The following is a 16,700-nucleotide window of genomic DNA, read 5'->3' as shown; positions in this document are numbered from 1 at the left end:
TATGAAGAAGCTCAGAGAGATCACTCTAGCCTCTGTCATTTATCACCTTTCATTTATGTCGAGTTAATGGAAAAGTAAAGGTCGCAAAAAGAATTTTTAATACAAAGTAAGTTACAGATACTTCCCATTAGTTTGTTTCTTAATATTAAAGTCACTTTTCTCAGCAGAAGAAAAAATTCACAAGCTTTTAAGCTGATGCCCATATACTGTCTGTTTTGAAAAGGATTCTGGTCATAGCATAAAATAGACTGGATCAGACAAAAAAAGCTAAAATTACACTGGATCCTGTAACAGTTGTCATCTGTGACCAGACAAGTGACAGCTGGAAAAACACTTCAGAAATAAAGCCCTTTTAAAACATTCTAGTTTGCTTCAACTGTGAACAAGCTGCAGAACACCTATTTACTATTTGCTAACCTTTTATACATAAACCTGATGTGAGAAAATGGACAGCGAGAAGCCTTCAAAGTATAATTGCTTTCTTTCTTTGTAATAGATCTCTAATTCTATTCAACTTGTTTTATTAGGCAATGTGCTTACTTGTTTGCCTTTGCTTTCACACAAGTACAAGTACCCAAATACACAAGGACAGAAGAGTTAAGTGGCAGGGGAACCCCAGTGTGTTTTCCTTCCAAGAGGTACCTGTTTGCTGAGTCCCAGCTGGAGCACTGGGATTTGCAGGTGGGAGAGGCTCACTGGAGGTGCTTCCTGAGAGGCCTGAGCTTTCTGGCAGCTGGAACAAGGTGCTTGAGCAGGTACTGGTTGAAGACTGCCGGCCTCTGAACTCTTAACCAAAAAAAAAAAAAACAACAACAAAAAAAGAACTTTATCTTTCTGATAATTTCACACATGAATTGCTTAGAGGCTACAGCACGTGGAATGAAGGAAGGAACCAATGTCTTCAGACATGCCAGGCTCATATTAGGTCAGACAATGGCTTTTACAGCTACTCCAGCAGTCACCTGGCTTTAGAGAGTCTTTCAAAGGATCTCTCTTAGGCTTTACACAGATGCCAGACCCTGTGATAATTAAGCTTGGATGATGAAAACCAGAGCTCAAGGAAGACAGCTTCATTATCTTACCTGCCCCTTTCCAGCAGATTACAGATCCTTTGGTCAGAGCTCCCTGTGCATTCCTGACCAGATAATACTTTAAGTGTTTCTGTTTCTTGGGCTGAGTGGTCAGTTTAAGATTAATGTGATTTGAGAATTCTGTAAAGTAGCAGAAACCCTTCTTGCCGCAGCCAACACAATTGCCAGAGAAGCCTGATGAAATAAACAATACACATAATCCAATGAGATAGGTGGGTCACTGTTAATAACATTCAAACATGACTCTTTCTAGAGGAAATGCTGTATTTAGGTTTGGTTGTTTTTTTTTCAGAGAGTGAAATATTTATTACTGTTTTCCTCAAAAAAAGTATTTGCACTTTGTACAGAAACTGTATTGCACTTCAGATAACAGACTGCAGAAACACAGCCCCACATTTAAAACACAAATAAAATGGGCCATATTTTTCATTTTCTCCCATAGAAAAAATCACAATTCCTTTTATTACCTACCTGTGAAGAGTTTCTGACTGAAGAGCGCTGAGTCAATTGCTTAACCCCAGCCCTATTCAGCACCACAGCATGTACATGCTTCACTTCTCTTTCAGTTTTCATTGACATCATTCAATTTCATGAATTTCACTTCACTCAATTCAATGAAACATGTAATTAAGTCTCAAGAAATTAAGTATATTTCACCTACTATATTTAGATAGATCTAAACATATTAAAGTACCAAGTTCCTACTACAGCCACTTTTAGAGAAGAGAAAATTCTAAAGATTTCCTGGGCTATTAATTTAAAATAGCTTTGTCAAATTATGGCTGGACTGTGTCAGCACTTCACAGCAGTTGAAACTATTTATGATTACAGGAACAAAGTGTCTGCAACTTTACAGACACAACAGAGACACAGTCCTTCCCCTTAAAGCTTTTTGTACTCAGGCTTGATGGGGCATTTCCAGGGATACTGCCATTTCCTCTCCTTCTGGGATACACAGCCTGGGCCTCAGCAAGGGGCTCATGTGCTGATGTCATTAGCATCGTAAATAAAGGGCACTGCTCACACAGCTGCCTTAAGATTCTTCTTTCTTTTGTCCATTTTACAAAGTATTTCTTAAGACATTTTCATCTTCATCAGACTAATGCAACTATCTGAAAATACTTATTATTGTTATTGTTATCATCCTATTTAAGCAATTAAAAGATAATCTTCCTCATGGAAATTTTTTCTCTGTTCCCTACACATGACCTGAAGTATGACCTTTTCTTTAATTTTATTCATATGTAATGTACATTTTTATGTGTAATAACAGGAATTGAAATGAAAAGGGTGTATTCAGTGAACTGAAACATGGTAAAAATAAAGGAAATGTATTACACACAAGGTGGACAATACCATTGAAGAGAAAAAACTGGAATAAAGGATCAAGAATATGATAAATTAAATAAGAGACATTTATAAAATTTATTATTTCCATCACATATCTCAAACAGATTAAATTTACAAACTAATGGTCAATACTTTTTTTCTTTCTGTAAAGTACAAACCCTGAAACATAATTCTCTGTAAACACCTGTTGCTTGTTTTCAACCTGAGCACTTTCATTAGTTTTCAAAAGGTTCAGAAGAATTTATTAAAAACTAAAGTTGATGTGGAGATTGGTCTGGTAACCATGGGAACAAGTGGCTAACAACCATTGAAGGCTGCCTATTATCTCTCTGATCCTAGTCAGTAGGATGATAAAAGTCATTGTGACTCATAAAATTAGGACAAGTCATGACTCTGCAGAATCCTCTGTGTTATATCAGTCAGCACAAAAGCATCTGTCTAACATCACAGAGCCTTGAGTAGCTGCAATAAAAGCAACAACAAAAGGAAACAAAATTAGAACGGATGTGGCAAAAGCTGTAGAGTTCCCATGCATTTTATGCTGATTAAGAAATCATCAGAAATGCTTTTGCTGGCAAATGAAAACTTCCCATCTATTTGGCAGCACACAGAGCATCACAGCAGCAGCACTGCAATTTTTGCCTGGTTGCCACCTACAAGACCATGCATGTTTTCAAATTTACTCTTTGTTTTTTTCCAAAAGTACACTTTTTAGGTTTTATCATTTTGCTGGGAGTGTCTTGACAAAGCAACTTGACAAAGCCATATGTTGAAGAATTTGTTCAACCCAAGTTGGACAGCAGACACAAAATTCTGTCATTTGGACTTCAGATTTTCAGATCACCTCTGTAAATTACATCTGCCCAAACCAGATTTAGCAATAATTTTTACCTGAAAAAAACCTTTTGCCCTTATCATCTATTCTTAACTCTGCAGCATCTACTGGAAAATTAGTTTACAGTCTATATAGCATAAGGTGAGGCTAGCAAGGATTAAACAGATCTAAATTGTCCATTTGTTTTGAAAAGCCCTTGGAGGACATTTTATAAGTTTCTTTTTTAATTTTCCTTTAAGTTAAATTATCATCATCCACGTCCAGTTTCTGCAGCCCTTCTGAGTGTGACTCAGTCCTTCCTTGCAAGCTCCTGCCAACATCCTTTTCCATCCATTCCCTCTGACTGACACTCTTTGGTGACAGCCATTGCTTCATTAATGCAGCTCAGCCCTGAAACCACAGAGAGAACACAGCATGCTCTTATAGTTCCAGTGCAATAAAATGCTGTTCAGTCATTTCTCATTGCAGGGCTCTGCCACCCCTGCTCAGAGCATTTTATGTGGCAGATTGAGTAACACTGAGAACCCAAACATTTCATCATCCTCCTCTGAATGCCCCGTTCATGCCATGGCCCAAGGCAGCAGCTGACAGAGGGGACAGCTTGTTTCATAAACAAGCTGCATTAAATATTCTTCCATACATTATAGAGAGCACAAAGGTCAGGGGACTTGGGTCAGCCATAAGGTGACCCAATATATCTATGTCATGGGATTGATTTCACAAGAGAATTAGAAATCAATGCCTGGAGTTTAGGGGCTAAAAGCCTTTCACCTTTCGGTCATTGGTTCATACTGAGCTCAGCTCAGTTGTGACTAAAGGCTGCTCCCCTCTGAAGTTTGTTTAATCAGAAGGTGTTTGATTGCATCTGTGATTTGTCATATGCATTTGCTTGAATTTGCTCACATCACAATAATCAATTGTCCATAATTTAAAAAGCTCTTCCACAGAAGGGACCTTGTGCTCTGAAGAAGGACCTTGCACCAAAAGGTTATGAAATCTGACCTACCTTCTCACTGATAAAATGGTTCCTTTGGATCAACAGTGAGCTTGTGTAGGGATAAAGAGAGGAGTCCAGAATGCAAGGACATCCACTTAATATTTCATAGTCAAATCTTTCATAAAGTAGCTGGATATTTTCTTCTTGTTTTTGTTTTAAATGAATAACAGGCTTTTAATTAACATTAATAATTTGGTGGAAAGTTTGCAGCTTGCTTGAACAAAGAATGATTGTATTTTCAACTTTTCACCACAAGTATTTCTTCTTTTCAGTTCTACTCACAGAAAAAGGCACTCAAACACTGACAATGCTCCATGGTTTTCCCACCTACTCAGTACCACTCCATTTGAAAACTGAAGTCCTAAGTTTAAAAAACGAATAAAATCAACATGGTCAAGGCGGAGAGCTCCATTGTATGGAAACTCAGTATTGCTACAAAAGCCCAACAGATAGTTACATATTTATAAGAAGCAGTCACAGTATTTAATACTACAATGTTTTCATCTTACATACAGCTTACAATGCAAGCAAACTAATCTTTTCCTCTGTCATTCTGACCTTAGGGACCCACAGGAAAAAAAAAAGGATTTCTTGTTTCCTGATAGGAAAGTAGGCAGCTGTTTGGTCTTTTGGGAAATGGTGGGTGAATACTTGCTTTGTTTATCATGAGAGACACCCCTGAATAGCAAGAATTGGGAAAAAAAAAAAAAAAAAAAAAAAACAAGAAGAGAAAAAAATTCCTTTGGGGTGATACATGTTTGCTGCTTTAATTAGGAAATAATAAATATCTCACTATCACAGATCACTTCCTCCGTCTAAGCATTCCTTTAGACTGCATAAAACCCAGAAACAGCCTCCTAAAAGCAAAACCTGCATCTGTTTTGCAAAGCTGTTAAACCTGTGATTTAACATGATTAACAGAATCAGATGAGGAACATGCCTGGAGGTATTTTCCTTATCAAAAATATAGTCTTTTCCAGAAACTGCTGAGGTTTTCTTCCTATGGAATACATCAATTGTAAAAACTAAAAAACAAAACAACCTCCAACAGAAATGACTTTCAAATCACAAGCACAGCTGCTTGGATGGTGGGACAATTTGGTTGTCAATTATCAATAAAATGGTACACGCCTCAGAGGAATATCAACAGCCCCAAATGGGAACAAGATCTAAAGTCAAAATGTGGCCCTGAAACTACTGAGACATTTCCTGCTTTCTTCTGGTCTTTTTGTACAATCCACAGGCAGCTTCACAAACACATGCAGCAGACCTAAGAAACCAGGAAACTATTGGGTAACTCATTGGTGTCTTCTCTCATTAAATAAACTCTTTTGAAAAAAGTCAACAGTATTGAGGAACAGTTTCCTTACAAAAATACAGTATATTAAAAGGAAAAACATGAAAAAAAACCAAAACAGTGAGGCTGAAGAGTTGCAAATCCTGTGTCTGTATCACCAACAAGCCTTACTAATATATACTCTGACTCATGGCAGCTAATTTCAATTCAAAAGGAATCCAATTCAATTTCCCTCTAAACTTACAAAGGCTTGAAGGGACAATTTTCCATGCTGTTTCAAAAGGCCAACATGTTTGACAGAACTCAGAATACCAAAAATAAGGCTTCTATGCTGTCTTGAAAAGCAAGACACTAAATTGTTTCCCTTCTTCATATGGCATGTTTTCACTTTAAATCTACTGCCAGACAGAGATCACTGTGCTACATTAAGAGATTATTTAGAGCAATGATGGTTCTAGTTTTTATTCCACTATGTATTCAAAAGCATGAGACCACTCATGTCTGCTTCTAATTTTACTTCCCCTGATTTGACTTGCACTGGGATATGAAAACCTGACTCAAACAATCATTTCTATCCACAGTATGACCTACTGCACAAATGGTATACTATCCTCATGTTAGTACGACATTATTTTTGAATCATTTATGTATTATCATACATAATTTTTTTATTAGATTAGGGACCAGGAATATTATTTTATCTCCACGTTCCAGATGAAGACTTCAGATCTTAAAGCAGGTAAGCTCTTTTGTATTTGAGCTTGTTGTAGAACACATAAAAGTCATACTACAGAGTTACTAGAATTTTCTGCAAAAGAATATGGTTATCTGGGGTTTAAGTGTATAACAACAGTCAAAAATAAGCATTTAAATGGTTTCAGGAAACTAAAATGTATTAAAAAAGCAAACTGAGGATGCAAGTAGCATAAAACCCTCCCAATTATGTTCCTGTTGCCTTTTTCTGTTCTTGTTTAGCACGCAATTAACAAATACACTACTTCCTCTCTGCTAACAGCCTAAGGAGCTTAAGCTGTTAATAGTGCTAGCACTGAATGACTTGAGTGGTACAACATTCCTGTCTTTATCTTTAAAATGACAACACGTGGGTGATTTACAACCCTCCTAATTCTTTTACAAGCACTGGTCAAACGCACTGTGACCAATCCAACTCTACAAGATCACATAGGAAAAGAAATTACTGTACATAGGATCACATTATGCACCTTCACACTCCACTGTCAACGCAAATGCCTTGAAGAGCTGCTCAAACTGAGATAATAATTGAGTTCATGTCATATCCCTGAGTATTTGTTAAAGAAACCTCTTAAAATTCTGGGGAAATGTTTCCCTTTTGCTTTTCAAAGCTCAGACTGGTGCACAAAAATATGATGCATCATTTTTTTGTGAACTCTGAAAACAATATACACCCACCTGAGAGTGTCTGATTGCAAAATGAGTTCCCCCTCCAAATATGCACCACCTTTCCCAATATAAAAAATATTCCATTTTAATAACAATAATATTCATTTCAGTAATTCACATGATTGCAGATTTTCCCTATTTGGCTTGATTTGGATGAAGTTAATGGCAATCAGAAAGAGTATAATAAAAATAGATAGAAGGATCTATTTTTATGTCAGAAGTTAAACTTTTAAGTAGATTAAACACATTAAATTGAAGCATGCTACTAAGAGTATTTTTCAAACACACAGTTGAAACTGATTGCATATATGGGGAAAATTTCAACTTTTAATCACTCATATTTATTTATATTATGATGATAGCAAGAAGTCATTGGTTAGGAACAGAACCCAGGCTATTGTTCAAACACAGTGGAGAATATTATCCCTATCTCAAAGAGGTAAATTGAAATGGTCAGTATTTTTTGTGGTCTAAACTATCATTAAACTGTTTATATGTATATATAAGAGCCTGAAATTTCCACTTGACAGGCCTACAGTATGTACACATCCATATCTGGACAGCTACAACAGACACAGGCCGCAGTTCAACCAGTCCAGTTACCAGATGTGCAGTTCCAGCAACTAGGACATGCACCAGTCAAATAATGACTTTAGCCTTGGACTGATGGACAGAAGGTGATGTAGCACCTCTAATGAAGTGGCTCACTCTGTATCTTTCCAAAGCAAACACAGCCAGCTCTGACTTGTTATCTTCTTGTGCATGACCTGTGAGCATTACTGCAGATGTGGAACAGAAATAAGATCTGCTGAACTCAAAAAAACAGTTAGCTATTAATTGAAACCACAGAAGAATTCAGTTACTGCAGTCAGACACTTACCCAGCAGGGCATTGCGCCCGTTGTCATCTGGCAGGAATCTTTTATCCACAGCACACACTAACAGGTGATCAGGTAAATTTGGGGACTTTGCACCAACAAGTAAAAATCCGGATGGCACCTCAATATGTTCATTAGAAATTGAAACCAGTCTCAAATCTTTACCAGCCTGGCAGAAACCTAGAAAAAAATCAATTCAATTTATTTTAAGTTGACAAGATGTTTTTGTTTCCTGCTCACAGTTGTCTTTGTTAAAGGACTTCCTATATTTTTAATGACAGCCAAAGTCTTACCCTCTAAGATCAAGGGTATTGTAAAACAATGACAACTCCAACGCTGGTGAGGGAGAGAGAATGATGCATCTGACTCCATCATCAGAAGGCTAATGAATTACTTTATTAGACTATACTGTGTACATTTCATCTAAACTGAATCTGCCAGGCACTCACTCTTGCTCACAACTGCACAGAGCTGCACTCATCTCTGATTCTCCCGTGACTGTCCCGTGACAGTCCCACACACACAAACTTCTTGGCCCTGATAGGCCAAGGGAACAAAACATCCTCACTTTGGGTAAGCAATCTCCATATTGCATTCTACTTTAGCACAACACAGGCACAGCAAGTGAGATAAGAACTGTGTTTTTCCTCTTCGCTGCTTGTCTCACAAGAGACATGCCCTTCTCTCTATTCAGAGACTGAACACCACACATGTGAATACCATACAAGGGCATACTAAAAGAGAATTTTCTTCCCCTCATTTTGGTCAGCCATAAACAAACAGAAACTTGAAAATGCACAGTGAAATTTCTCTTGGTGGTACTTTGTAACCTATGTATTTATGGGACTCATCACTTTCATCATAACTTAGGTCAGACATTCAAAAAGGGAGAAAATAGTTCTAAAAATCTTGTGAATTTCACCAGCTTTTCCTGGGTTTTCAAATACTTTTTACACTTAATACACTTTAAACAGGAAAGAGTGGTGATAAAGCAATAAGAATTATCACACTCATTTTAGGAAATGCTGTGCCTGTTAACTTGACAATGTAAAGGCAATGTTGCCTAAGAGAACAGAAGTTCTGTCTTTGTGCCAGGCATTCCTACACAAATGCTTATCTGACACTGAACAAAGACCCTGTCAAATAGAAGAGCAACTGAGAGCCATCCAGCTTCATCTGGCAGGTAATGAACACTGACATTTTTAGGATTTTTATATCATATAGATTATCTCATTCTAACAAATTATAGGGGAAATAGCCCAAATTCTACCCTTTTCAGTAGGGCAAATGCTTCTGACAGCACGGTTTGTACTCTTACCATCAGTAGTGCAACATCCTTCTGGGGGAGGCTTCACCTGGTAAGAAACAGGAGGACTACTTGATTCTGAGCCTTCTTCTTCCTCCTCTTCTTCTTCTTCTTCCTCATTATCTGCTCTGCTGCCTGCTGCAAATTATCATAGCATAAATGACTTGGACACCAGAAAAATGCTGGCAAAAAACCAGTGAGTGAACAGGGTGACCCAGTTACAGAAAGTATTACAGCAAACTGGATTCTCTTCTCTTGACAATGACTTTACTGTTGCCAACTCTTGATAGTTGTTATTCCTTAAAGCTCCAACTTCCAGTCATGCTTATGATAGAATGTCTTTCACCAAGAAAATAAAGATGTTAGTTCCTGTGACAAAGAAGTTCAAAAACATGACTCAACTGCACCTGAGAAAGTAAAACACCTTAAAGCACTAATAAAAAGTAGCCTCAACTTATTAATTTTTAAATCAAATTATTTTAAGATAAGTGCACAATTTTTAGGGGACTACCTTCTAATGCTTGATCTCTTGCTGATCAAAACAGTGTAACTGTATCCTTTGTTTATAATATTAATGGCCAATAAAACCCAAAGTCATTATTTCTTGTCACTTTAGAATGTCCTGGCTGCAGTCCAAGTACAGAATTTATTAATTAGGCATTGACCATGTCCTTGGTTTTGTACAGGACAGTGAAAAAACAGTTCCTGCTAGATACTAGTTTCACCACAGATGATGCCATGACAAGAACACCTAATTCTCAGCCCGTCTGTCTCCTACCAGAATCCAGAGCTCCAAGTACGGCACCAACACTCCCTGTACAGTGTCAAGGAAAGGCAGATGTTCAGGAGGATCATTCACACCAGCCTGTGCTTGGACTGTGCTAGTCCAGGGGGCACTATGGCAGCACTACTGAATGCTGAAGAGGAATACATGATGTAAGCTTCAATATTTAGAATGTGTTAGGTGTTTTTAGAGGGCTTTATTGCTATGTGTTTCACCCTTCAACTAGAGACTGCCTCTTTCCTTCTCTCTTCCCAAAGGACAATGTTTTTTTCACGACTGATTCAACAGCTCCAGCAAAACTGACCATACTGACCAATGGCTCCATGCCCTCTTCTGGCTCAGACACGCTCTTGGCAAACAGGATAAATGTTGCAAGCAGAGGAGAGCAATTAGCTGGAGAATGGGGAAAACATTTCCACAGACAGTACTGAGGAACATTTTACATACAAGAGAGACAGTGCAAAAGTACTAAGTGAACCCAGTGGGGTTTGTGTCTTAGGCTGTAGGCTTCTAGGGGTCTGTAGGGACACGCCTGCAGCAAACACAACAAGAGCTTCCATTGGCAAAATTGAGTCATGAAGGGCTGCAGGTACTTGAGGACCAGCAAGAAGGTGAATAGTTGCTTGTACTTGGGCAAGTAAAAGAGCAGTTAGGCACTGAAATGACACTGTTGATCCAGGTTTTAGTCTTGAAACAGAAAAACAGTGAAGCAGGGCAGTCATCCTCCAAAGCCCAGTGTCAACTGGACATACTCTCTTTGCTTCAACTGACTTCAGATCAGGTACTCAATCCCATAGGATATCATCAAGGATTTCTCTTTTCTTTCCTACAGCCCTCTCAGAATATCCTTTTATTTTATTGACAAATTATTGCACAATCATCGAGACAACTACTATAAGATAAATGAGAGCTAAAGAGGAGAAAGTAAATCTGGAGTCTAAAGATTTATCTGTCATGATAAATGAAGATTTACAGTCCAATCTAGAAGAGGATTTGAAGGGTCCGTTTACTTTTAAACTCTAAACATGAAGCTCCAGTCCTGGTGCACGCAGCTAAGAACTAAACACAACTATTTTAAGGGCATGGTTTTAAGACAAAGATGCAGCGATTCAATGAAGGGAAAAGTGAAACTCTTCATCTATGCTATTTAAGTAAAGGGTAAGTTATGTGTTACAACATAATCTTGATTAATATCCAAATGCAACACAAAAGGGCTGAATCTGTCTCTCCACTCCTTCCCCTTGCTCCTATATAAGAAATTCCTTTCCTTTCCTTTCCTTTCCTTTCCTTTCCCTTTCCTTTCCTTTCCTTTCCTTTCCTTTCCGTTCCTTTCCTTTCCTTCCCTTTCCCTTTCCCTTTCCTTTCCTTTCCTTTTTCCTTTCCTTTCCTTTTTCCTTTCCTTTCCTTTCCTTTTCCTTTCCTTTTCCTTTCCTTTCCTTTCCTTTCCTTTCCTTTCCTTTTCCTTTCCTTTCCTTCTTCCTTTCCTTTCCTTCCTTTCCTTTCCTTCCTTTCCTTTCCTTTCCTTTTCCTTTCCTTTCCTTTCCTTTCCTTTTCCTTTCCTTTCCTTTCCTTTCCTTTCCCTTTCCTTTTCCCTTTCCTTTCCCTTTCCCTTTCCTTTCCTTTCCCTTTCTCCCTTTCCTTCCCTTTCCCTTCCCCCTTCCCTTTCCCTTTCCCCTTTCCCTTTCCCTTTCCCTTTCCCTTTCCCTTTCCCTTTCCCTTTCCCTTTCCCTTTCCCTTTCCCTTTCCCTTTCCCTTTCTTCCTCCCTCTCCTTCCTCCCTCTCCTTCCTCCCTTTCCTTCCTCATTTAATGGAGCCTTTGCTGAGCCATCCCAGCTTGCTAACCAGCAAAAAATCCAACTAAGGAAAAAAAGGTGACCAATTTCCTCTTTTCTTTCTGCTGAGTTTATGTATTAAATTAACAGAATGGAATATCCAAAAGATGGCAAAATTCATGAAAAGGGAGAAAATGGGAATGTATGGGTAGATGAAGAGAACAGAACAGGATATGTCTGATTTCCTTTTTGGACAGAGGTAAACTGTGAGGTTTGTTCAACTATTGTAGGTGATTTGAGAAAGAAATGGAAAATGGAAGTGGAGACTAAGAAATAAGAGACCTACAGCATTTTCAGTTCAAAAGTGGAAAGAGTAAAAGAGAAAGCACTCAAGCATGAGCTGCTGCCACCTGTAAAGGGTTTCATTAGCATTGCACAAGCCCCCTAGGATGTCTCTCTGATTCAGGTGCCTCCTGGCCCTCAGAACACAGGGATTTGTGTAGCTAGAAGTGGAAGATTCAATTTCTGACAAGGCTGCAGTACGTAAGAGCAGCTTGAAGACCTCTTTCACCTGAGGAACAACCTAGGAGGCACTCTATTATAGGTCACTTCAGAGTTCCCCTTGTCTGAAACTTTCATGAAAGGAATGCTCTCTGCCAGGCTGTTATGAGACTTTTAATTACACTTCAATTCTGTTTCCATTAACTACAACAAACACAGAATCGGCCCCTCAAGGTTTGCAAAGTTCTTTGAAAGTCTTGAAAGAAAGAAACTACAGAAGGGTGAAATTGCACTTTTGTTCCTGAATAATGCATCTGCTCCTGTGCTATCTTTCCCAACTGATGTCATAATCAATTTTGTGACATCACAGCTACCATGGAAGTTTATTAAATTCTTAAGGAAGAGTTTGATAGAAGGATCACTTTGTGCAGGGAATAAACAGCAAATATATTTAAACAATTAATGTATATTCATTATTTTGTCCTATATTAGTAAAAAAAAAGAAGAAAAGAGGAAATAACAAATGATATGTAAACAATTTTTTTTTCAAGAAATACTCACAGCTGTCACTGTGAGGCAATAGCAAAGACTTTATTCTGTGCAAAATACTCTTATCTGTTACTACTCCATGGCCTGAATTTTGTGTGTGTGTGTGTGTGTGTGTGTGCGTGTGTTACTGTGGACCTTTATGCATTTCTCACTGTAACAGCAGTAAAGTATGACAGGGAAAATAGGTGTAGACAAAAGACATGAAACTCCACCCTTTTGACAGAAATGACTAAATAATCAAATTATTAAACAAAACCTTACACCACCATGCCAATGTTATACACACACCAGTAAACTCACTGTAAACCACGAGACCTCTACAAGTAACACCAAACTGCATCATAAGTTTGTTTATCAGATACACACAGTTCATTTAAACTACATTACTAAGAAAGGCTTCTGTAAACACACACAAAAATTCAGTGAGAAATCCTATTCATTAAATATCAACTTGTGCAGAGTTTGTGAGAGTACACATCCTAAATTTTACCTTTGCAACCACATAATAACTACAAATATTATGCCTGAAGTAATTATAAACCCTCTGAAAAGCTAAAAAATATTTATGTTGTATTTATGCACATTGAAAATCAGTCTTAGAATACATGTTTTACAAATCTATTATGGGTTTTCTACCATTTACTGTGTGACTTTGAGCAGTTTATAATAAATTATAGGATAACAGATTTATGTTCCAATTCTTCAAAGACTTCTCACAAATGTAATGGAACAATTCCTAGAACTTCAGTTTATGTGTGTAGATGAATCTGAGCAAGTGGCTAAATTTTGTCAAAATCAAAGACAGTGCATTTTCTATTTTAATCCATTTCTAATACATATATATTTGCAGACCATAAAAAAATAAAAATAAAAACTTATGTTTATCCATATTATGATTTAAAATGTGTATGCTGAGCCACGGCTGAGCAAATAGCAGAATTGCCTGTGACAGAAATAGAAATTCCAATTTTTCCTACCTTCCAGTGATGACAGTTGCTGTTCAGCTTCCAAATACAACTGAGAAAAGATCGGTCTGGGAACTAAGTTGTTTGAACGGAGAGAGGCCTCGATAGAATTATGCAACACTTCTTCAAACCGTGTTGTCTTGAGCTGACCAGCATAAGAATTTCCCATCTTCTCCAAAAACAAACAAACAAAAAAAAAAAAAGAAAAAGAAAAAGGCAAAAGAGACAGGAAGAGACAAAAAAAAAAAAAAAAAAAAAAGAAAGAAAGAAGGATATTACAATTTAAGCACTCACTCAGGACTCAATCACTGCATGCTGATGCCAGGCGCAACATTTCTCATGAAAGAGAAATGCTTCATTGTCCACAAAGAAAGGCAAGGAACACTGACTGCAGCAGTCACTGAGCAGATCCTGCTGGTAAATTACAGGAAGTTATCTAAAAGTAACAGCTTTCTCTAATTCAGCAGAAAGGCAGCAAGTTTTGGCACCTTCTTGAAAAAGTGACTAGAAATCTGACTCAAGTAATTCCTTGATTTAGATAGCAATTGAGGAGAGGTACTTTCAATAGTCATCAATCTGTTATTAAACAGCCTTCCTATTTTAAGCGATTTGAGCAGAATAAATGATCTGGGCAACAGCACAGTTTTTTGTACTTATCTTTGCATGGCCCATCATGGCTGAACCTGGGTAAAGCAATTCAACATATCTTTCAGAGGTGCTGTCTCATAAATAATGCAACATTGCTGTATCCCAGAGATGGTGAAATATAACTTTTACTTTTCACCGTAAAGAGTATTTTTCCTTGTAAAAACCAGCTTCTTTTTTTTTTTTTTTTAAATGAAACTGTATCCATCTACATGCCTTGAATTGCATTCACTTATTTATTAGGACTTTACTTCTAGTGAAACCATGCAATTTATTCAATCTGTCACTGAGCAGCCAGTCTATTCCAGCTGAATATTGCATGGACTTAACTGACACCTACTTTCCACAGGGAACACAAAGAACTGGTGTAACCAAAAGCCATGTCAGCTTTCTTTCCCTATTACAAAGTAGCTCTTGCCCTGGGCCCCATGTCCCTTCCCTCCTCAAGTAACTGTGAATAGAAAGCATGAAACGCTTCCTGTTTGTGGCAGTAATTCCTAAACACTGAACAGCCCCTCCTCAGCCCTGGCTGCTGCTTGGGAAATTCCCCTGTTGGGAAGCATCCCGCAGGAACCAGTCAAGCAAAAGGAAAACCACTGTGAAACCACATACTGCTTGTCATGGGAAAAGGGGTTTGAAGGGAACAACATACAAACTTGTTGATTTGGATATCGTTTTATGACTTTGTAAAGCATATTTTACATATATAATCAGATTTTAGTGTACTTGTTTATATCATGTTAATACTGCATAGAGAGTATAGCTAGTACTACATGATGTAACATTGCTATAAAAGATATACACAATATTAACAGAACCATAATGAGTACAATAAAACAATGGAGGCAGTATTAAAGAAAATTATTTAGTCTAAAAGAAGGCACTATCAACAAAATATTCATGTATATACACAAAATCAGAGGAGTTGCACTGAATAGTACTGATGTATCCATTTGGTAAGGGGTAAACAGGAAACTGCACAGCCTATTTGGGATGTTCACTGCTAATATGGAAATCAGGCTACATCTCCTCCAACACAGAAAGCTGATCACAGTTCCCATCCCACACTCCTTTTGAGTACTGCTTCCCCCTGCACTAAAGGCAGCTGAAGACAATGAGAAAAGCCTGACATCAGTAATGTCCTCAACAAGCTTTATCAAAGGCATATTCAGGAAACCCCAGGCCAGCTCTGAAATGAGTTATATTCAATGCTGAATGCTTGCTCAGGATCTAGAGCCCACAAGTGGTCAGAAGAGAAACCCTGCATTTAATCCTGAGGATGGCAGAAACCATCATCTTATCAATGTGATGTTACAGATATGGAATCAATTAGGATTATACTATTTGTGAAAGAGGCAGGTTTTGTAATCCTTTGGAACACAAGCATGTTTGTTTGCCTCTTAGGCAGCTAATTTAATTTTGTGAATGGGTTGGTAAAAAGAAACAAAAATATGCTTTTTGGATTTGTAAGATCTCATGTGTTTGTGTGATCTTAAAATCAGTGTAAACACAATCATAAACACAGCAACCTGTTTTGGAAGATTTGATAAATATTTTTTAGCCATTTTTCATCATCAAACACACACCACTGGAATGAGAAAATAGGCATTGCAGGAACTTTTTTGCCAGCACCAGTCTCTGCTGTTCAGAGCCCCACTGACTCTCAACTGCAAGAGAAATTACTTCTCCAAAGCAAGCAAGAGAGAAACCATTTCCCACTACCTATATGATGGTTGTCATCCCCTCTTTTCTTTAGCGCCGCTCAGACTGTGGCATCTGAATTGACAATTGCTGATCCCATGGAATCGGGAAGCAAAAACTGAGTCCTATGTCCCTGCTTCAATGACCTCAGCACTCCCAGCCCTGATTTATGTTTCTCTTGGATACAACTGGGTGCTACAGGCTAAACTTGCAAATGCTTGTGAAAGTCTAAGCCATGCACATAGTGACCAGATCTACTAAAAAATCCCCACAAACTGACACAGAAGGATGGCCCTCGACCCCAACTACTGATAAATCAAAGGGCATCTCCCTGTCACATGGTCAGTTTCCATGGAGAGCATGCAGAGGAAAATACTTGCCAACATAACAAGGAGGGGGAAGGCAAAGAGCTGGACCTGGAAGAGCCTCATAAAAGCATGAAAAAAAGACAAAAACCACTCTGAGCCACTAGGGACTCTAAGAAAAATTGCAGATACAAATGAAGCAGGTCAGGACAATGCCTTAAAACCCATGGATAATGCTGGCAAAGAGAGATGCTAAGTCCAGGCATCTGAAAATGTGAGCAAAAGTTTGTTAGTCACTTAGAG

The 16,700-nt window shown here is 38.0% G+C and overlaps 1 protein-coding gene across 1 annotated transcript in view; it reads right to left on the bottom strand.

Moving 5' to 3' along the window:
- GREB1 (growth regulating estrogen receptor binding 1) overlaps nucleotides 1-16,700 on the bottom strand; it is an 88,092-nt gene that overhangs the window by 42,381 nt on the left and 29,011 nt on the right. Inside the window, exons 2-6 of the mRNA XM_018920887.3 lie at nucleotides 13,759-13,915; nucleotides 9,188-9,313; nucleotides 7,873-8,049; nucleotides 1,083-1,265; nucleotides 643-786 (exon numbers count right to left, since the gene is read on the bottom strand). Coding sequence (XP_018776432.1) covers nucleotides 643-786; nucleotides 1,083-1,265; nucleotides 7,873-8,049; nucleotides 9,188-9,313; nucleotides 13,759-13,915 — 787 coding nt within the window. The remainder of the gene's footprint in view (nucleotides 1-642; nucleotides 787-1,082; nucleotides 1,266-7,872; nucleotides 8,050-9,187; nucleotides 9,314-13,758; nucleotides 13,916-16,700) is intronic.

This window comes from Serinus canaria, chromosome 3 (genome assembly GCF_022539315.1).
Source record: "Serinus canaria isolate serCan28SL12 chromosome 3, serCan2020, whole genome shotgun sequence".
NCBI lineage: Eukaryota > Metazoa > Chordata > Aves > Passeriformes > Fringillidae > Serinus > Serinus canaria.
Note: the sequence above shows the minus strand (reverse complement) of the source record. Positions and strands in the feature narration are given on the sequence as shown.